Source organism: Amblyomma mixtum, chromosome 3 (assembly GCF_055824585.1).
Source record: "Amblyomma mixtum isolate Tamu chromosome 3, ASM5582458v1, whole genome shotgun sequence".
In the NCBI taxonomy this organism is placed as follows: domain Eukaryota; kingdom Metazoa; phylum Arthropoda; class Arachnida; order Ixodida; family Ixodidae; genus Amblyomma; species Amblyomma mixtum.
In genome coordinates this window covers 34,729,176-34,751,373 of record NC_143014.1, presented here as the reverse complement: position 1 = coordinate 34,751,373, position 22,198 = coordinate 34,729,176, and the positions used below count along the sequence as shown (strand labels likewise).

Below are 22,198 nucleotides of genomic sequence, written 5' to 3'. Positions count from 1 at the left end.
GTCCCAGCTGGCCGGCTTTTTCCTGACTGCCAATGTTTGCCATGTACATGGAGCAAGAAATGTGCATGTGTAAAGGGACCCTGTAGCTTCTCCAATGGTTTGGTTTATTGGGGTTTAATGTCCCAAAGCGACTCATGCTATGAGGGACGCCGTAGTGAAGGGCTCCGGAAATTTGGACCACCCGGGGTTCTTTAACGTGCACTGACATTGCACAGTACACGGGCGTCTAGAATTTCACCTCCATCTATTCAGCCACCACGGCTGGGATTGCACCCACATCTTTCGGGCCAGCAGCCGAGCACCGTAACCACTGCGCCACTGCGGTGGGGCCTCTAATGAAGTGACACCTAATTAAGAGGACCCCTGTAAATGCTAAGATTACAGTTATGGCAGACATGTTACCTACAGCAGCAGACGTTCATTATTTTGCTGTGTGTGGACATGCACCGATTAATATGGATGCAAGACACAAGGTAAAAGAGTGGTGCCAGAGCGAAACCGAATGTGACTGATGGCGCAAGAACCACTATGAACCACAATAAAGGCAAGAAATTCTTGGCCAAGAAGAAATTGTACATGATGAAGTTTAGCGCCAAAAACGAGGACAAAGTAGGAGTGAAGACACAACACGAAAAAAGCGCTCGTGTTGTGTCTTCACTCCTACTTTGTCCTCGTTTTTGCTCGTGTTGTGTCTTCACTCCTACTTTGTCCTCGTTTTTGGCGCTAAACTTCATCATGAATAAGATTCAACTCGCCCAACTTTCCACCTTACTAAGAAATTGTAGTAAATGATGACATCATGACAAATAGTCTGCAAAACTAATGAGAAAATCAAGTAATTTCTGCATGCTGGCAACAAGGATGTGTTAGATGAAGGCTTGGCCCATGTAAGGAGCAGCTACCAGTGCAAAGCACCATGATAAAGACTATCTTGCTGTATTCTAGACCTGTATTGACCTGCTGTATTGACCACAGCCAGCGACATGTACATTTGAGCTTCGATCACAAATGAGAAAACAAAAAAAGAAGAACTACACAGACACCAATCGCACAGTATTTCTCAAAATATAAGTATGCCGTAACAAGCCATCTCATTTTTGCAGCTAACTTGATAATTCAACAGTCAATTTATTCAAACACTTCTTTTGGTACAGAGAAATAAAATTTTTTAAAGTTGAGACTAGGTGTCCCACTCAACCTGATCCATAGTTTTTCCTTCTTTAAAAAGATCGGGTACATTTGACATGAACGAAAACAAGACAGTGCTGTTTACAGTAATCTTCAACAAAGTTTTGTCTGCAATCCCCTCGAAACAGGGTACTGAGATTATGCTTTTGTCCAGTTAGAGGCACTGTTAACCTCAACGTGAAGCGAGTCTAGATTGATGGATAACCTTTCAAAGGTGTCAAATATGCAGACTTCCCTAAAGGCAGAGCTCTGTAATAAAAAAACAGTGCAAATGTCAAGTACCCATGGTAACTAACCACACTATAAGTGATGACAATTTCGGGATGAGTTTCCTCGCTTAGCCTTTAAACTGTCTTTAAGGAATAATGACAGCAAGAGAGACCATTTTTCTCAGTAATAAAATGGTACAGTTGAACCCGGGTTGCCAACCTTGAAGGGGATTGTTGCCAAACTTGAAGGGGATCGTGAGATAGTTCGATATGTAAAAAATGCCAGTCAATAAGCTTGCACGTAACTGAGACGCAAAATACATTGCACCCATGCTAGAGACGCGCTCCTTGCAGAGATGTGCCGCCCGCCGGTGTCCTGGCAGTGCAATGCTTGCAACGTGTTGCTAGGTCAACTTTGCCTCGCATCGAAGCCACAGCAGACAAATCTTTGGAATGCGCTACTGCATATCACAAGATACTGTTACCAGTACACTATAAAGAGAAAAATCACCCATTAAAATTAGTGCACAGTTGGTCTCCATAACACCTTCAGCAGCAAAGGAGGCAAGGGCCATCACTAGGCTTTAGTTAGGTTGGCTTCACAACATGACAGCGATGTGGAGTGGAAAATTAGTACACGAGGTCAAAGGCCACCCCTCACGCTCCCCACATGTCCACCTTGTCTCCCGATTCTACAGTACTAGCCCTGCCAGTAGGTGCCAGAGTCAGCACAGCTGGCCCATCTCCGCGCATGAAAAGTGATCGAAGAGGGCCACTAGGAGAAGCATCACTTCCAGGGGTGCACCATGCAGCTCAATATATCAAATGACCAGCAAAACTGAAGTTCAATAGAGTCCGCGGCTTTCCTATACTTTTACACATGATAATCAAAAGGATGACCTGCGTGTTCGATATTTAATTATTCATTTATTTACAAATACTATTGGCCGTGGGGCCGTTACAGCGGTGGGACGCTACATGAAAGGAGGATCATGTTCACTTGCAAATACACAAAAAAATATAATATTCACCATAACCTACACAATAATTTTTTGCAACATAAAACGTAATTAAGTACAAGATTGCTTTATTGTATTGCTTTATTGTTTATTTCAGAAATGCACTGTTATTGAGTAATCCCTTAAGGGGGGATGAGGGGATCGAAGGCAACTTTTCTATTTTTCGACTTAGAGTGATGAAATTTGGCAGACTGGCTTAGAACAGCGTCGAACAATAAGGTATAAAGTTTCACAATGACAGCTTCAGTAGTTTCCCTTTTATCATTGTTTATATGTTGTCCCCATGTTGCTTGCTTGTGGAAAGCCTAGCATGACAAAAAACAACCTACAGGTCTGTAAATGCTTTTTATATTTACTAAGAAGTGTGGTGTAAATCAAGACTCTCTTAATTTTTTTTAAAGATTTCTCTGCTCTTTTTCACAAAGGACACAATATGCACCTTCTTTTATGTTTAGAATATATCACGCTCTAATTACCATGTAATAAAAACATGCGAGCCTAAATGGTAAATCTGAGACTGCCTTGACACAGACCACATTTCAGTGATCGCAACGAAACAAACGGGGTAAAAATCCATGCACCCATTGCTGTGTGACGCTTTCCACGAACAAGGTATTAAGCTCAAAACAAACTTTTGAGAAAACAAGCCTGAAAGTTCTAAGCTATCACACACTGTCTATGTGTAGATGCCGACAAATATATTTATTTGGAGCACTTAAAGTTTATTTTTGAGTGAAATATTTCAGTATAACATAGAAACAGTGTTGGAGATGCCAAAAAGTGTACTTTTCAAAAATCAACTTTTTTCGCGATTTTTGCGATCTGATCCCCACATCCCCCCTTAAAACACAAGTACAGTTTAATCACACACATAAAAAAGGAAAAGAAAAAAAGAGGAACATTTCCGGTGTTCGCCTAAAGAATTGTGGCCAATAATTCAATATATCTGAGCTCAACTGTACTGAAATGAAAAAAAAAAAAAAAAAAAAACCTTAGTTGTGTCGTCACGAGCAGCCAGCCCAGCCATGCTGCGTAAATTTGCGATATCACATTAAACATTGTGAATTTTAACCAATGTTGCACAAAATACTAATTTGTTGCTTCAAATGTCAGTTCCCGAGCTAAAAATACTGCTTTCACACTGAATGAACAAGGAGATAATGGTGACGGTCTAGACTATTTGACTGCATTAGATGAATGAAATGCTAAATAGCCAAGTTTGCAAAACAGTGCTATATACCACAAATAACCAAACCTGGCTTTTGGCTTCTCCCAGTGATTATAACAAAGCGAAAAAGTGTCAATTAAGTTGCTGGCTACTATATTCACATCAGAGTACCACAGGAATCAGTCCTGTTGCCCGTCATTTGTGATCTGCCTGGTACTGTTTCTCGATACATTGCATTCCAATGTGCAGATAAAGATGTATTTTTGTGTACTAGTGCATTGTTTCAAGGAAATCTATGAAAAGCAGAGTAAGTAAGTAAACGTTTATTGAAGAGGATGATGGCTGGAGCGCATGGAGCCGAGAACAGTGTCCTTCACCTTACTAACAGATCGCTGAACCGTTGAACTGCTGCTAGACTATTTGTGGCGTGGATGAAAACTTAAAAAAATTAATTCTCCTCAATAGTAATAACAAAAAAATTTCCACAATTCACATAAAAACTTGCTGCTGTACAGCTGTTGTTTCTTCATTCTTTTTATGGCTGTAACTATGCTACATACTCACTTTATTTGACAAAAATACCGAACATTTACTGGCATTGTCTCACAGTAATTTGTCATGGAAAAGCTATATTTAACCTTTTTGTGCAACAAACTCCTGTGGCTTCCCCTGTATATTGAAAAAAGACCGGTTTTGAAGAAAGGAAGTGGCGCAGTAACTGTCTCACTTCTTGGTGGACACCTCAACCACACTGTGAGAGAAAGGATGGAGGAGAGAGAAAGAAGAAATAGAAAAGGGTTATGTAGTGGAGGGCTCCAGAATTACTTCGACCACCTGGGGATCTTAAGGGGGAGCCTGGTCTTGAAAAAAAAATTTTATTAATGAAGTCACAGTTAAGAGATCTTCAGGGCACACGTATTTTTGTGGGCCGATTCTAAATATGGCATTTAATTTCATGTAAAACAATTCCTTGACCGCTTATGCAGTTTTTATGCAAGTATTTTGTGAAGAGCTTTGAAAAATATTTATTGCGAAAAACTTGCTGAAATGTATGCCACTGGGTTCTCTTGACACCGAGGAATGCAATAAGGGTAAAATTGTTTTCCTGCCTATCAGAGAACTTGAGGTATAGGGTAGTGAAGTTGTCGCTTCAGAAATGAGAAGAAAAGTGTGTATTCCTGTTTCTGAAGTGGCAGCTTCAGTACCCTACAACTCAAGTTCTGTGATAGCCAGGATGATGATTTTACCCTTATTGCATTCCTTGGTATCAAGAGAACCCAATGGCACACATTTCAGCGAGTTTCCTGCAGCCAATTTTCTTCAAAACTCTTCACAAAATACTTGCATCAAAACTGCATTAGTGCTCAAGGAATTGTTTCACATGAAATTAAATGACATACCTAGAATCAGGGCACAAAAAATACATGTGCACTGAATATTTCATAACTATGACTAAATTAATAAAATTTTCTTTTCAAGACCAGTGTCCCCCCTTAAGTGCACCGACACTGCTGCACATTATATAATTTTAGACTTCTACTACTCCCCTCAACTCGTAAGTTAATCAAAACATCCCTGTCTACTGAATTACAATATTATCACTGCTACTTTAGAGCGAAAAACACGGCGCTACATCCTGTCTTCCACACTCGCATGTGGGTACAACCAACTATAACGGCGAACCAAACTGCAAATAGTCCCATAGTTTTGGATTCTGGCGCAATGCATGCCTCGGAGATTATCAGAAGTTCACCCTTGCACTGCCATCGCTCATCAAGGAAGTGATTGCTATTGTGAACAAACCAAGTAAACGGCGCGCAAGAATTTCCTTTATCGGAACAGATTTGCACATGAATTAACGACTTTTTCTGATGCTGGAGTCCCATGCATCCTGCTGGAAACGGACGCCGGCATGTGCATGTACTACCCGTCGCTTGTCCAAAACTACCTCAGGCCAACCCCCCAGTATCGTATGGTTACTTTCCGAAGCAAGGACAACTTACACGTGACGCTACTAAAACAATCAAATATGCCGGTAACACCCACTAACCCCGACACAAAACTCCAATGGCGCAGGCCAGCAGGGTTGGGCGCAGTTAACTCATTGCGGACATGGAGCAAGAAGGGTCACGTAGTGGGACAAGCGCAGGCGTGTTTCGGTGGTCCGCAAGCGATACCATAGGCTGATTCTTGTGCTGGAAGTATCAGGGCTGGGGCGCTTCGCATATAAAGCATTAATATCACTCTGCAACGCCGCCCCGCGGCTCTGAGGAGTAGTCGCTTCACCGGTTTGCGGCGAAATCAGGATCGAGGATTCCCACGTAGAACCTCACATCTTCGAATTAACTGCACTGGTGCAGGCTGCCACTTCAAATTATCCGGTCAAATATGCAATAGAAATTACAGGACCACAAAAACTCTTTGAACTTAGTTCGAATTATCGAGGATTTAGTACGTTTTACTAATAATTGCCAATACTTCGTCAGGCTACCTACCTACAGTGGTGCAAGCAAATAACTGCAGATTCTCAGAGCTTTCATGAATTACAAAAGTTCAGTAGTACTATAAGAAGCTATTGAATGCATTATATGGCAGTCTTTGGCCAACATGCAACTGGAACTAAAAACTAACCCGCCCCAAATCTTGGAAGAATATTCGGGTCACCGAATTGCAAATGATCATGCTGCATTCGTTGTCAGAACGTAATGTCCATTCCTAAGCCTCGGAATTTCTTGAAGGATGAGCTATGGAATATTAATTGCAACAACAATTCACTGCTTTAACATCCTCTGATACTAGGCTGGCTTGTTAGAGCAACAAATGTGCAGAATTCGATGCAGCAAATGCAAACTGCTTTTCAAAACAGTCCACCGCCACACTGCACAAATTGCAGCCAAACGGGGGAGCTGACCCAATATGGCGCTGCCAAAAGCGGTTCTCCACCTTGAAAGTGGCACTGGCCCTTCGAGGCCCACTATACTCCATTTCACACATCAGGTGCAAACCTGTGAAAGGTACGGAAGTAGTTTGCTAGAAAAAAATAAAAGGAGAGGTGTTACTCCGCGCTTACTCTGTGGCAGAGTGATCCATGGCACGATAAGTCAACAACTTGTCGTCAGCAAAAAAAAGGCGCATTTACTCAAGCTCATGACGAATGTATCATGTAATAAGCCTGCAGGCAAAGCATTTACTGCTTTTTGCTCACCACAAGAAATGTACTACTTCTTGATTGTGGATGTAGACAGCGCAAACAAGGGCACTAGCTTTTGCAGTGTCGCACCTGATGTATGAAAAGGAGTATAGGAAAAGCACACACACACTAAAAAAATGCAGAACCTCAGGAGAGCTGAAAACAAGTTATCATACCCCATAACTTCATCCTGCTCCACAAGGGAGTCCAAAGCAGGTGGCAGTGGAGAGCTGACTGTTCGTATAGACCGTACGTAATCCTGTGACGGTGGAAAAAAACATGTAAGAACCAAAAATTACCTTATTGACAGAACATCACTTTGTGAATTTCACAGCAAAAAGTATGCTTGAGGGCACCTTGAGTGGGCAGTGGAAACAAATGGAGACAAAGAGCATGCACAGCATGTACTAGCACCATATATACAGTAGCCTCCTGCTAAGACAAATTTCTTTAAAATAAATTCTCGAGTAAAATGAACACTGCGAGACCATTTGGTTGGCTTCGTTGGTTTCGTTGCCAAAATTCGGCACACATCCTCTCCCCCCCCCGCCCCGAAATTTGACCTTGGCCGCCTTATCATGTCCAAAATGTGCGACGTCATGCTAGAGTCAAGTGTCAAGGAGTAAAGTCACTTCATGTCTAGATGACCTGCAAAAAATGTGCGACGTCATAATAGAGTCTGACTGGAGACCTGACTGGAGTTTACATGTGAAGTCAGGATGAAATGCAAAAAAACAAGTGACATGTTTTCACATTCATCCACATAAGCAGGCTTAAGTGCCCTCAGAATTTTTCATAGTTTTCATGTAACGTATATATGGACACATTTAATATGCTCACATATCTTGCACCTCTGTTAGGATGAACCTCCGATAAGGCAAACAAATTTTCTAGTCACTTCAAGTTCATCTTATAGGGAGTCTACATGTGACACTAGCATATCTGTGGGCGCACAGATATGCTAGAGAAGAAATTGAAATTTCAAATTTGTAGTAAAAAAAGAAAAAAGAAAAAATGCACCATTTTCTCACCTTGAGCAAGTTGATCTCGCGCCACTGCTCCCTTATTTCCAGTTGGAATTCATTCAGCCTTTGCTGCTGTGACTGAACGAGTGATCGAAGCTCCTTCACACAGTTGTGATCCTTTGAAATAAACCATAAAAAAGTGGAACTTTAAGGAACTGCAAAGAAATATCCAGACAGTGCAAAATGCAGAGCAGAGCTTGAGGATGTTTGCATAGGGACATAGGGACTTTCAGAGAACACATTTGATCCTTCCTACCATACAGCGCTGAGAAAGAGCCTTCAATGCAGTGTTAAGAAATTTTTGAAATCCTGTTTTATTATTCTGTAATGCCAGAGAAGAGACAGATGTCACTCAGTTATGACACTTTACGAGACATCAAAGTAGAAGTCAGGAATTCATTAATGCCTCCTTTTATTTCACCTGCTTTTTAATAAGGCTTGGCCAGCTTTTCCTGCTGCACATATCTGTAACCTACATGACATATCCTACACGTGAGCACTGTATCCCATGATTACCCAAAGAAAATGCAAGGGGTCGAGCCAACGCACCTTCAGCTCATCTTTGGGGATGACAAGGCCGCAGCCCTGCTCACAGGGCACGGGCCGCCGTGGGTTGTGTTCGCATGTCTCTCGGTGTGACGTCAAGCAGTCCAGCTTGACAATGGCACTGCAGCCAAATTGGGCATTGTCACATGACATCTGCAGCCTGGCCAGCAGGTTGCGCAGGATTCGTGGCACCGGCTTGAGCTGTGCTGCCGTGATGGACTGCCGGTCGACGGGGCACGTTTGCTGCCGCGACAGCCACTGGCAGATGCAGCCCTGACAGAAGGCATGCTCGCATTGTGGTGCCTGCAGGAAGCATGGGTGTCAGGCACACATTTCGGGCTGGTCGCAAATTAAGCACCCAGAGTATCTCGAGTCCCAATGGGAACTGATGCCGAGCTCCCAAAACCACTGCCAGCACGACCATGACCTACCTTTCAGCCCGATTGTTCTGGGTAATGAAAATGTGCCAGCATCATAAAACTCACAGCAGCTAAAACTGCTTGCTATGCTCAGTCAATATCCTTTCTAGCCATTTGTAGAGGTTTTTAGACTAGTACTAGTCTTTATTTGGGACAAATTACAATATCTAGCCAATGTGAGAAGGCCCGAGGGAGTTTCCCGCCTACCAAGGCCATCCCACCCTTGACAGCAGTGGCGACTACTAACAAAATTTATATTTAACAAAATTCCAGGTTTCAATACAAAACATCAAGCGCACGCACGCACACGCGCGCACACACACACACAACCTGATGAAGGACGGTCCTCCGTTCGAAACTGTTGGTATTAAATGAAGATAATCGGAAAGTTGTGACCCCTTCTATATATATATATATATATATATATATATATATATATATATATATATACATACAGGGTGTGTTCTGAAAGTAGTAGGACTCAATTTTTTAAATAAAATTTATTCAAGAGAATAGTACAAACGATTAGAATTTTTCAAAGTAGCACCCTTCCGCGCCTACACACTGCTGCCAATGAGTTTTCTAGTTTTCGTACGCCTCCAGGAACGCCTGGACCGGAATGCTGTCTAGCTCCCTCGTCACGACCCATTGAACCGCCTCTACCGATCCATGATGTTTCCTCTTGAATGTCGATTTTATTTTCGGGAATAGAAAAATTCTCGCGGGGCCAAGTCGGGGCTGTAAGGGGCCTGAGGCAGTGTTGCCGCCTTGTGCTAGGCAAAAAATCTGGGTCCTCATTCACATGATGAAGAAGACCCTGACAGATCGCTTTCCGGTTGGCCTTTTGCTCCACTGACAACACTCCCGGCACCAACTTCGCGCACACTTTCCTCGTGGCTAAGTTTTCTGTCACGATCTCAAAAACTTGGGTTTGAGGAATGCTCAAGTCATCAGCGATCATTATGATACTCATCCTACAATCACTGTTCAGTAAATGTTTCACTCGCTGCACATTTTCGTTGGTCTTTCTGGTCGAAGGGCGTCCGGAGCGGTCGTCATCGTCCACTCTTTCCTGACCTTCTCGGAACAGCTTGTGCCACTCAAAAAACACCTCATCTACCCACGGTAGCATCACCTTAGGCCTCCTTAATCATGTCTTGAGTCTCTTTGCCCGTTTTTCCAGGATTTACACAAAATTTGATCGCATATCGCTGATCCAGTAAACGCTCGACGATTGTGCATGACGAGACGTTTCCACAGGGGTTCATAGTACAAGTGACCTGCTCTCTTAAACGGCCGAGAGCCGACTACCGATTTTCCCCAGCATTCCCAATATCCCCCTTTAACGATCCTGCGCGCGCAGACCGCCTCTCGTCCGCCCGTTCGCCCAGGAAAAAACCAGTCCTACTACTTTCAGAGCAGACCTTGTATATATATATATATATATATATATATATATATATATATATATATATATATATATATATATATATATATATATATATATATATATATATATATAGGCGAACCACAGGTACCACTGATGATAAACATACAATAAATGTTACGCGCAATGTAGAAAAAAGCAAACCCATAAAATAAACAATTGGAAACACCAAGAAAATGCATTACTACAAGTTCCAAACAGCACATTTTTTTTCATTGCAAAAAAGAACTGGATCCATTAGACATAAAATTGCATTTCACCTATTTCACCACAAGATATGTGTTTCTTACATGGTGGCTGACAGTAAATCAAAAATGATTAAATATTCCCTGCATAGGTTGGGTATTGATGTGCATAATCTCTGATCGCCAGAGTTTCATATGTGATCTGAGCCTAAATATTGCATCCTGCCCAGAGTTAACAAGGGGTAGGTTTGCACTCCGGTATTTAGCCTCAAAAAGTGACCTGTCTGACACATACCGACGCATGATTCTGAGGGATAACATTTAAACAGTTTATCAATATCTAATGTACCGTAAGACCAAGGGTGTGGTATGCAATTGTTTTGTTGGAATGTCTCCAATAGCACTTATTTAATGCTTTTGGAGACACTATAGATAATTCAGGTTTCTTTCCAACATACCAGACCACACTAGAGAACCATGAGTAAAGAGAAATAGATTTGCAACTTTACTCATACTGGTAAATAGTATTTCAACCTATTTATTAGACAACTGCATGAGGAAGTACATATCGAAGAGCCCCCTACATGCTGAACTCTAAGCAAGTTTTCATGTTGGCTAATAATAATATTCGTGAATCTTACATTATTTTTATTTTGGTACTTTTAGGTTTGAAAATCACATATTTAATTTCATTTACATTAAGGTCTAGTTTGCTAGAGGTCTAAAAATGGAGTTTCATTGTGACATCGTATCTTGTATTCAGTAAAGCTTAAAGTCAAAATTTTCACAATACAACAAATTTGTGGACCTCCACCCCTCGCTGGTTGGACTGCAGCTTATCTACAACACAGGGTGCAATTTTTGAAGATAGGTAGTGCTTGTTCTTCACCACTCCCTGCAACTACAGGTGTCCCTTAGGTAAATGTGCTTGGTCCCCTGCTTTTATTATTGCAGCTGTCAAAATTGGTCTGTCTGCTGATGACTGCATGATTTATACCACTGTCTTCAGTTTCCAACCAGCAACATCTAGAAGATTCCCTGCTCAATGTCCTTTCCTGGAGTGACAAATGGAGCAACAAGAAAGAAAAATTCATTTCACTTTGACCACTTTCTTAATAGCCTTTTAGTTAAAGAAGTGACAAAGTACAGATATGTTATGTTAAACTCGCAAACAAAATGGCCTGACCACAAAGAGAAAACATTAGATCATTAGCACTTTGCAAACTCGGTTTCCTTCACCATAAACTTAGGGGTGCACCTAGCAGTTGCTAACTATCGGCCTATAATGCCCTCATAAGATCAAAACTCGAATATGCCGAGATCATTTGGGACTCCCATACAAAAAAGGACATTGAACTGGAAAATGTACACAGACATGCAGTATGCTTTATGTTTATTAAGCACAAAAGAACTGATTCCCCACTTTTATTGGTGGCAACAAACCACATCAGACCTCTCCATGCATGACTCAAAAACGCGTGTCCTTCCTCCACCAACCGATTCATGGCAGAGTACGCATTTCTCCTCTCCTGCCCCCTATGTACAGTTTTTAAAAATCCATAAAACTCATCACCACGATCATAGCTTAAACCCATACAGTGCACAAAATAATGTCGTCAAGTCATCTTTTCTTCAAGAACGATTACCTAGTCGAATGCCTTACTTGTAAGAGTGATATGGGTGCTGACATTGGCAAGGTACTCCATGACATATGGTTTATGGGGGTTTAACATCCCAAAGCGATTCAGGCTATGAGGGACCCCATGGGCTCCGGAAATTTAGACCACCTGGGGCTATAACGTGAATTGACACTGCACAGTACACAGGCCTCTAGAATTTCGTCTCCATCGAAATTCAACCCCCACAGCCGGGATCAAACACGCGTCTTTCGCGTCAGCAGCCAAGCACCATAACCACTGAGCCACTGCAGCGGCCCACGACATATTTTAAAAACTGGGTTTTGCTGTGCATGCAATTTAATTTATTTATTTACACAATACTGCGGACATTTCTTTAGAGGGAGGGCACAAGGATACAATCATCAAAATCAGTGTAAGAGCAGACAGTCATTGGTAAAACGAGCGCAGTTGATTTTTTGTAGGGATGTGCACAATTTCATACAAAGTGCCATAATTAATAAAAACAACAGCATCTAAACGCCACAACTTACCATGTAAACACTTGAAGGATAAAAGAAATAATTTCTATTTATAAGGTGCACATTAAGCTTGAAATCGCAAAAAAAAAAAAAAAGATGTTACTACTGGTGGCAAAATATGCCTGCACAAACCTAATGAACGATGTCTTATGCCACTCACATTTTAGCCAAATATTATTTACTGTGTTCGCTTAATGGCATAAAAAAAGAACAGCTTATTTGCGAGACCAAGGATGCGAAAATCACCTGGAACAAAGGAATCACTGCTAAGTGGAGCATACTCTCAGAAAAAAATGCGAGCTCGCTTTGTACAAGATTGTGTACATAGCATATCAAAGGGTTAAATCAGAATTTAATTTTCAATCTCTCAATTCACGCTATAAAACTGCTAGACCATGTATTTTTCATAAATTTTACCGTCTGAGATGGAAACTCCTATCATTACACTTGCCCACTATGATTCGCACAGCCTTAATCCTGCTGAAGTAGTCTGCCCTCCAGCTGTACAATCCCTTCAGCATCTTAATGCCTTTTTTTTGTTCCAACAGCCAAGAAACGAAATCATCTACTGGCTGCTCAGTGCACAACTCTAATCCTGCACTTTAAGGAAAATGTGCAGGCTTATCTAGGCTTATAAAGGCATTCATCGAAAAAAGGCAAAACCTCCGACAGCCAACAGTGACCTCAAAACTGCTTGAAATATGCCTGTAGACAGCGCTTCTGACAAATACAATCTAGAGAAAAGTAATAAATTTTATTATACCTCGCCACTCCATTTAGAGTGAGTGAGTGTTTTAAAGCAAATGACTACCTGCAATCTACAGCTGCTGTCAAATGATAATAATGGTGAAAGTGGCTTTGCCTTTGCAACCCCTGATCTCCACTAAGCTGATGGCTGCCGCATTCCCGCTTTCCGAAGTGGGCGCTAGTAAAGCTACACGAAGTTGGATGGCATGTCCCAGAAGACTGCTGTTTGCTCTGTATTTCAATGCAAAAAGTCTTGTCTTTCGCCCTTGCGTTATAAGTTTTTTCCATTGTTCTCATGTAATGTCAGCTGTTAAATCAAAGGAATAAGCAAGCTGAATGCGAGAAAGGTGAGAACTGTTTGCAGAACCCTGTAATTTGAGAGAAACTGAAAAAAATGGGCATGCAGGTCTCAACCTGCCATGGCAAAGGGGTATGTGCATAAAACACTACATTCCTCTCTGGTTCTTGTCTTTCAAGCATAAAGGAGGACTAGTCGAATGACGATGAGGCTAAGATCATCCTAAAATTGAATTTTTGCGTAGCAAAGAAAAGGCAAATGATGGAGGAAAACCTGACAGAGCAGCTGCAGTTTCGAGCTGCAGGCGGCCGATGTCTCGTCTCATCGATGACGGGCAATGTTTATCGCTTGAAGATGTCAGTTACCTTCCAGACGTGCACACCTAACACCATAACCTAACCTATAGCACACCATAGCCCACCTGACACCATAGCACAGCTATGTTTGACAGCTGCACAAGGCGAAAGAAACTAGTGACGAGAAAGATTAATGCTGCAGCGCGTGCCTTTCTCGATGTGCACAGCGCGAGAGAAATTGTGGACGAGAAAGAGCAATGGAGGACAAGCACTGTTAGAAGTCAACTGCACCAAGCAACACAAACAAAAGCCCATCCAGCATAATTTGGTACAATACAAAACAGTACTTGATACACTCCATAGGAAAAGCACTGATGTTAACCAGAACACCATCGGCACCTCACCAGATAGTAGGCACGCCCTCGCTCTGGTTAGATCAAAACATACTTCGGTAACGTAGTCACTGCAAAGTCGGCTGTCTGGTGAGGGCTCCCATCTATTCTTTCTCAAATTTATCCCCATTGATGGTACGACTTGGGCTTAGAGCACGGGACCTTGCATCACAATAAGGAACAGAGTTTGCGATGCTAGCGCATTGAGATGACACAAAGCTGAGAAGACAAGGCTCTGTTTGTGCTGTGTGTAGCAACATCCTGTCATCTGCTAGTGTCACTCCATTGCAATGAAAGGGGCCGGTAATTTTTAAACGTGTCTTGCAAACACTTTGCTGGTCTCCTCATGCAGTTGATGGCGCAACAGGTGGGTACTGTCGTGGAAAAAGACGAGACGAGAATGGCGAAAAGATGAAATGCCAAGGTGAAAACGAGAACTTAAAAACTGTGCCAAGGTCAGACTTCGTGCACTGCCAAAGGCCGACTTCTGAGTCGAGCCCGCTTACTTCCAGTGGCTTCACTTTCAGGCACCCGATGCGCCATCCAGCCCCTAGTGGAGATCAATGTCTTTAACGGGTCGCTGTAGTTTGAACTGACCTGGGTCACTGGACAGTGTTTGTGGTGCTGAACAAATACTGGGCTTATTCATGATGTCACGTTTTAAAAGCAAAGATGGACGTGAAGAATATATCTAGTCAACATGCACCAGTGTATGGTGACAAGCATATACAAATTTCCTAAAGCTAAATATACAGACATACAGCGCTGTACCTGTGTCTTGTCTGTGTCCTGTTACCCTGCGCGCTGTTTTACAAGAGTCATGCACAAACTAAGCTCGGATACTTCCCGTGCAGCAAACAAACAAGCGATGTATCCAATAGAGTAACACGCAGTGCGAACGGGAATCAATCACGCACCTATCGAGCGTCAATTTATCCGGTGAGAAATTAACGCCCGTCTAGAGATTAAGGTGGACGCCCCTGTCACTTTAAGAAGTGGTAGGCATGTCTCGTACCTGGAGCGGCTCCTCGAGAACACCAGAGCAGACAGGGCAGATCAACTCTTCATCGACGTCGCCTTGAAAACGACACAGGTCGTAACCCATGTTCGTGCGGCCAGGCGGGCGTCACTAGAAACACATACAGACCACTCCTCTGACGCTCGCAGCATTTGCACGATCAGAAAATGTGCCACACTTTCTCAGTGTTACGAGCGTATGACTTGTGCTGGTGACCAGATGTAGCCAATTCTCCGAATTCAACATCTGACCTAGCCCACTTCAAATGCGTTAATGAAAGAACAAATGCGACATAAAGAAACAAACTTCTCTTGCAGATATCTTTAAATGCTAACAAAGACGACATTAAAGTGGTTTAATCAAGTTGTCAAACTGCCATGTAAGCTCAAGCAAAGGTTGACTGCTCCAGATGACACATTATCCACTATCTAGGCTTATCCAAAACTGTTACAAGCCTATTATGATTCACTTACGCTGAACACGGCCCAGAATATGACCGTCTTCCGGTCAGCTAACCTCAGGAGAGACACATTGAAAACGAGGAGCGAATGCAGACGGGACGAGCACGAGATCACACACCAAACAACTGTATTTTGAAACACATCCAAGCTAAACAATGAATTCCTTGACCCGAGGACACCTGAGAAACACGCTGTTTCGTTGGCCAATGATTCTTGACGTCATTGCCGTATATAATAATTGATAGTTAAAATTATATACAGTTTATTAATTTAAGTAGTTTTTTGCGAAAGCTAGAGCAAAGCAATAAAATGAGTTAATTTCATGCTGCGACTACACCGGCTGTACCATCGCCTCCTCTAGAAAGATGCCTGCGGCGTCGCCCACTTACCCATTGTATCCACCGTGCCTTGAGTTGCGGACGGTTGTTAAGAGATGGCGCCAGCTACGTCCCTATCTGCGTCAATGCGGGTGGGTGGTCAGGGGTGGTGAGGTGTTGCGGCGGTAGCAGCCATTAGCGGCATGGTAGTGGCATCGGTGGCGCTGCTCGGAAACCGCGGCTAGAGTTCCTGTATATGCTATATACAGTAACTCTAACCGCGGCGACCCATCCGTTGTGTTCTGGCCACTTCCAATGAAATTTCAGTTATTTGCTCGTATCGCAGTAGTCGCACTCCATGTAGTAAGCGTTCACAAGTAACGTAAGAAGAAGCCCACGGCAAATATTTCCACACACTCTCGTCCTGGCATATGTCGCTTACGCAGCATGATTTGAGTCTCACGTAGTGGAGGCGAAATTCTGGAGGCCCGTGTACTGTGCGATGTCAGTGCACGTTAAGGCCGATTCACACGACGGTCCGTTCGCCCGCGGCCCGCGCACTACGTGTTCATGCGTGACAGCTCGCCTCTCAATGTGCTGACGCATGTACTACACATAGTGCGCGGGCCGCGGGCGAACGGACCGTCCTTCAGCACTTGTTGATACTAGGAAGACAAAAGACATCTGAACAAAGTTAATTAAAAGACTAGCGCATAAAACTAGGACAAAGACAGAGAAGGAGACAGGACGAGCGCTAAGACAGAGAAGGAGACAGGACGAGGTAGGGGAGGCACAAGGTTAGGTCGCGAGATTTGTGAGGCTTATCACATTATGAGGGAAGGTGACAAGTGTGTAAGCACGACGTCACTTGCCCTGACCAGGAAAGAAACCATGTATCTGCGAAACAGTTTGCCACTTCTTGATTAGTTTTTTGTAACGCAGTGTGCGCATGTGCCACTGAAGTGTTTTAAGTACATGTTTGGTGTAGTAAACCTTTAGTTGATGTTTAGCGCTCGTCCTGTCTCCTTCTCTGTCTTTGTCCTAGTTTTATGCGCTAGTCTTTTAATTAACTATGTCAAACCAACTAGCCCAGCTTTCCGCTTTGATCTGAACAAAGCATATGAACAAATGCCAGGGGTCTCACCAACAGCCTTCTTCAATGATGCATATTTTTCTCTCAACTGCATGATATCATCTGCAAATGCAGCCACATCCTCCTCAGACTCAGCAACACTGTTGAGCACTTCCTGTGAAAAAAAAAAGTGTCTAGCTTGAAAGGTCCCAGGGGTACCAAGGCTCCCCTTGGGTGTGTGCGTGTGGGGGGGGGGGGGGGGGGGGGGGGGGGGGGGGGGGTGAGGGGTGCAAACTTGCTTAAAGGGACACTGAGGAGAAATTGAAGTTGGCTTGTATCGATAAATTGCCCGCTCCTGATTACAAAAACGCCACTCATGCTGACAACAAAGCTCTTGTAACGTAGAAAAGAGCAAGAACCAAATTACAGGTATTGCCGCCACAGGCCAAACTCGCAAGTACAAGCGTGATGACGTCTTAGGACAAGACAGTTGAGTGTTGCTAGAACCAACACTCAACTGTCTTGTCGCTGAAGTGCAGACAAGTTATTAGGCACTTTTTGTTCCCTGAGTACCGGACCTGAGTTCCGGGAGCCCGCGCGGAGCCAATGCATGCGCAAATCTCCTTGACGTCGCCAGATGGCGCCACGTACCCGGCAGCTACGCGCGCACCTGCAGCATTGGGACCAATCAGCGCCTGCTCACCGGCGGTAGGAGGGCTCCCGGTACTCCGCTAACGGTAACAAGGTACATGGTATGCTAAAGGTGTCTATTTGCGAGAACTTCGTTGACGACTTTGAGAGCGGGATCCATCGTAACGCTGGCAAGACGCCGGTGCAAACGTAAACGAAGCGCGGCCATCTTTCGACAGCAGCGCCGTCTTGCGTCTGGCCGATTTCTCCACCATGTTGGCCTCGCCGCGCTGTTCAGCCTTATCCGAGTGCTGATTTTTGCATGACTTCTTGCAGCATCTGTGATCAAAATGGCTCGTGCTTCGGCGAGCGGCGACGAGGATGTTTCCCTGCAAGTTGTGCCGAAAATTGACATTGGAGGTCTGGTATCAATAATGGAGACATTTATTAATGCGAGCACGAAACTTGTTGAGCGCTTCTATGTTGTAGTTATAATTATAAAAGAAAAACCGCTCCGTTCCGAGCTAACAGCAGTATTGCTGTCAAGCGCTCAAGCGGTCTGCTCTGCGTTGCGCCGGTGACACGAATAGATTGAAACTGCGTTCGACCGCGTCTTTCACTACATTTTCCCTCTGCACCGTCCTAAAAAACGGTACTTTCTGTAGTGAAGGCACCGCTGGAGCGCATAAGCGCACAGAATTCTTTTGCGGCTTTTGGCTTTGCATAAATTTCTTGCAAATACTTCGTACTAACGGTAAAATAACTGGTGAAGCGTGCAAATGTAGGGTGGTCCACTCTTAGCGTGAACATGCGAGTGTGTGACAGCGCTCTTCGGAGCGCCAGTGCATCCGTCGGCGCCGCGCGTCGAAGCAAAGTGTCGCAGGAACAGAGGAAACTGGATTTGGAGCTTCGCGTCGTCTGACATTTTGCTAAACTCGGAAAAAGATGTAGTAGAGAGGCATCTGGCCTTCGAACGCGATGTAATTTGTACACTCGAAACTGGTGCACCTGCTGTGACAGTTCCTGAGGGGCGTATCTGCTTGGTCCGTCTCGGGTGCGACCGCTGAGCGAGAAAGCGCGTGCGTGTGGTCGGATGGGCACTGCGTGCCTGCTGATTGCACGTCCCTAATAGGCACATTTTTTTTAAAACAATCGGCACTTTGCACTATGGCGTCAGTTGAAAATAGTATTTGGTCGGAGCATGAGGTGTCACGATGCAAGGTGGACACGTCAAAGCTGTGGCCTTCAGTTTTTTAAATCCTGCTGGTTTAGCGGATATTTACTGCAAGCAAACAGCTGTGGCATTTCTGCAATGCATCATGGCTTTCAGGTACTGTCAAATAGCTATGTTTACAGTGCCGTTGTATAGTTAATAATCAGTTGCCAGTATCGGCAGTTATAACAGAAATGTTTCACGTAACCCGCAGTGCTGCTGCATCATTTACCCAAATTATTACTTATGTTTTGATTTTGCAAGGGTCATAGACGACACATATCTCAGCGGCATCAACAGTGTGTGCTCGCGTGTAAGGTATGTGTAGCTGAAGCAGCCCGCAACCGCACTGCCGCCGCAGCTGTGTTCTTCACACTGCTCCGCTTCAAGCCGCCTTCGTTTCCTAGTTGTTTGAACAGCAGATGACTGCGCAGTGGTTTCCTGAAGACCTCGTTTCAGCTTTAATCGCACATACACCCAAATCGGGCTACTACAGCTAAGCAACGCATACAGTAAACACGGAGAACCGCAGAGAACGCACGGGACGCACGAACACTGCCTACCCGAACCAGCCAGAGAGGAGGAAAGCAACATGGCGGTGTTCGGTGCGCTGAGAGTCTGAGAGCGAGGCTAAAACTGATGCCTTCAACGTGCGGCCGGCGGTAGCTTTCATTTCGGCTGCTGCTTGGAGGAAGGAAAATTTAGTTGGTTATATTAACTCTATGGAAAATTTAGCCTTCCTCCATGGGCTGCTGCTAGGCCGCACCGCTAGCTGTTAGAAATCACGGAGTCTGCGTTAGGTCATCTTCACGTCATGTTTCACGTCACTTAGTCCTGTGTCGTCATAAGAGAGTTCCAAGTTTGAATCAGCGGCGGGAAAAACTTTTTCAACTTCGAATCCAAATTTCTTGGAAATAAATGCATCTTTCGCTGCCGGCCAAGTGGCAACAAAGCCATGAAATGCCGAGCTATCGGATTTTGCTATAAAAAAAAAATATTAATAGAACTCTCTTCACTGAACCCCAGGTGGTCGAAATTTCCGGAGCCCTTCACCGCGGCGGCTCTCATAGCCTGAGTCGCTTTGGGACGTTAAACCCCATAAACCAACCAGTTTTGCTGTAAACAGTGATAAACTCGAGGCAGGCTCAACGATAAAGTGAAAGTAAATCGTTTGAGCTTGGTACGCTTTACTTCCCTACAGTTTAAGCACTTCGCGGGATATGGGCTTGCGGTCAAGAAACTTGACAACCGCATTCCTGCAAAGCCACCTAGACTAGACAAGGCCTGTTCACTCCTCCTTTCCACAGGGGCCTACGTCACACTAGTTGCCCGACCGCGAAAGGCTTTGCCGCGAACGATTGGGAGACTTCTGTGAAACGCAGACGGATGCAGCACAGGAGCATGGCACCTGGGAGGCGACGCGGGTGGATCGTGCCACTGTCATGGGCGTCCGGAGGGGGGGGCAAGGGGGGGCGGCTGCACCCCCCTGGAAAATCACTCACTCGAACCGTGAGTGATGGCCGCACGCCAGGGGCGGTGGTGCGCTCAGTCAAAAGGGTAAAAGCAGCCCCGCATGGTCACATCTGCGAAATGCCGCGTCCGGGCGTGCGTCGTTCCGCCGTTTTCAAACCACGCCATCGTTAGCTCTACTGAAGGGCGACCTGTTCCAGACATACAGCGGCACCGGCGAGCATGTGTTTCGAGCCGCCTTGAGATGGGTGTCTGTTTCTTTGATCTCTAGAGAGATAGCGACACGGAGGCAGACAGTGCACGGGGCATCTTGTTTTCGCCTATCGTTACGCCGGTCACCGATGAATTCTTAAGGAGGGAAGGTAAAATCAGCCGTGTCCACCCCCGCTTTGTCGGGCTGCTCAGGGGCAAGCGGGCGATGAGTTGGCGCCGCCGCCGCTCGCTGTCTCCTCCGATCCACGGGTAGCGCAGTTCGGTAGAAGCGCCGCTTTCAGAATCTCCGGCAAAGGGGATTAGCTGCTTTTGTTCACGGCGACGCAGTCTCCCGAGGCGCCCCCACACCAGCGTTCTTTGCGTCTTCTGCGAAAACCAGCGCCTTTGGTCAACGCAGCCCGATGGCGCCTGCCTGGCTCGCCTGTCACCTCTGGCTGGGCCTCAAATCACAACAGCGCCCATGTACTGTGCGTGTCAGTGCATGGTAAAGAGACCCAGGTGGTCGACATTACCCGGAACTCTGTACTACTCCATCCCTCATAGCCTGAGTCGTTTTGGGGCTCTGAACCCCATAAAAACACAAAAACAAATTTTCCGACTGGAGTGGCGAGTGTCCCTTCCCCTCGGAAGTTGCGCGGCGTTCCTTTCACCCCCAAAGTGCGCATTCGGGGATACTGCGGCAAGTAAGCCCTTGCACGTGTGCGCGCCTCTGTGTTTGTGCTTGGGTGTTTTTAGTGGCCGGTTGTCAGCGAAGCTGAGAACAACCAAGACAGCGGACGAGAAAACGACGAGCGGAGAGCAGTGTGTGTGCGGTTGCTCGACTGTGCGGATGCGCAAGCAAGATGGAGCGAGGTGTATGAAGCTGCGAGCGTGCATTTATCTTGTAAATAAGTTTTCGTTGTATATATAGTCATCTTTTGTTTTCAACGTACGCGTTCAACAGTTTTTCCAATCAATGTGTATGATGAGTGTGCACCGAGAGCGTGTAATGAAGCACAGAAGTGAATTTATCACACGTGTAATTACGCAATTCGCCCAGAAAAATCCGAGGCGCCTACAGTTGCTGTTCAAGGAAGACTGACTGAGTGACTGTAGTTGCGTGTTTGTGAACATATTGTGCTGTGTGCTGGTCATCAATCCGGGTGAGTCGAGAACCCGTATGCAGCAAGACTGAGCACTCTTCTCCACGAAGTGATATAGCATCTTTTTGCATTTTTATTAATTTTAGTTGTTTCTTCGTTGATAAACTCCAATGTACCTCTCCTAGCCGCGCTTTAATTTGCTGTTTGTAATTTTTCTTTCATGTGTGCATTTTGTTTAATTTTTATTTATATATAAATAAATAAATTTACTCCGCAAATAGCGCCTTTCTGCTACGAACATACCCCCCCCCCCCCCCCCCCCCCCCCCCCGGGGCACCAACGGGGCCCCCCCCTGCAAAAAATTCTGCGGACGCCCTTGGCCACTGTTGTTAGGTTAGGCAGCCAACGTACTGACATTTCTCTTTTCCGGCTTCT

General features: G+C 44.8%; 1 protein-coding gene across 2 annotated transcripts in view; it reads right to left on the bottom strand.

The window, feature by feature from the left end:
- The window catches only part of elgi (E3 ubiquitin-protein ligase NRDP1 elgi), a 29,923-nt gene extending 13,787 nt beyond the window's left edge, over positions 1-16,136 (bottom strand). For both annotated transcript variants that reach the window (XM_089578667.1, XM_089578668.1), the window contains exons 1-5: positions 15,779-16,136; positions 15,303-15,416; positions 8,349-8,648; positions 7,806-7,916; positions 6,951-7,033 (exon numbers count right to left, since the gene is read on the bottom strand). In XM_089578667.1, the coding sequence (XP_089434793.1) occupies positions 6,951-7,033; positions 7,806-7,916; positions 8,349-8,648; positions 15,303-15,392 (584 nt within the window). In that variant the 5' untranslated portion in view covers positions 15,393-15,416; positions 15,779-16,136. The remainder of the gene's footprint in view (positions 1-6,950; positions 7,034-7,805; positions 7,917-8,348; positions 8,649-15,302; positions 15,417-15,778) is intronic.
- Positions 16,137-22,198: the final 6,062 nt, after the last annotated feature.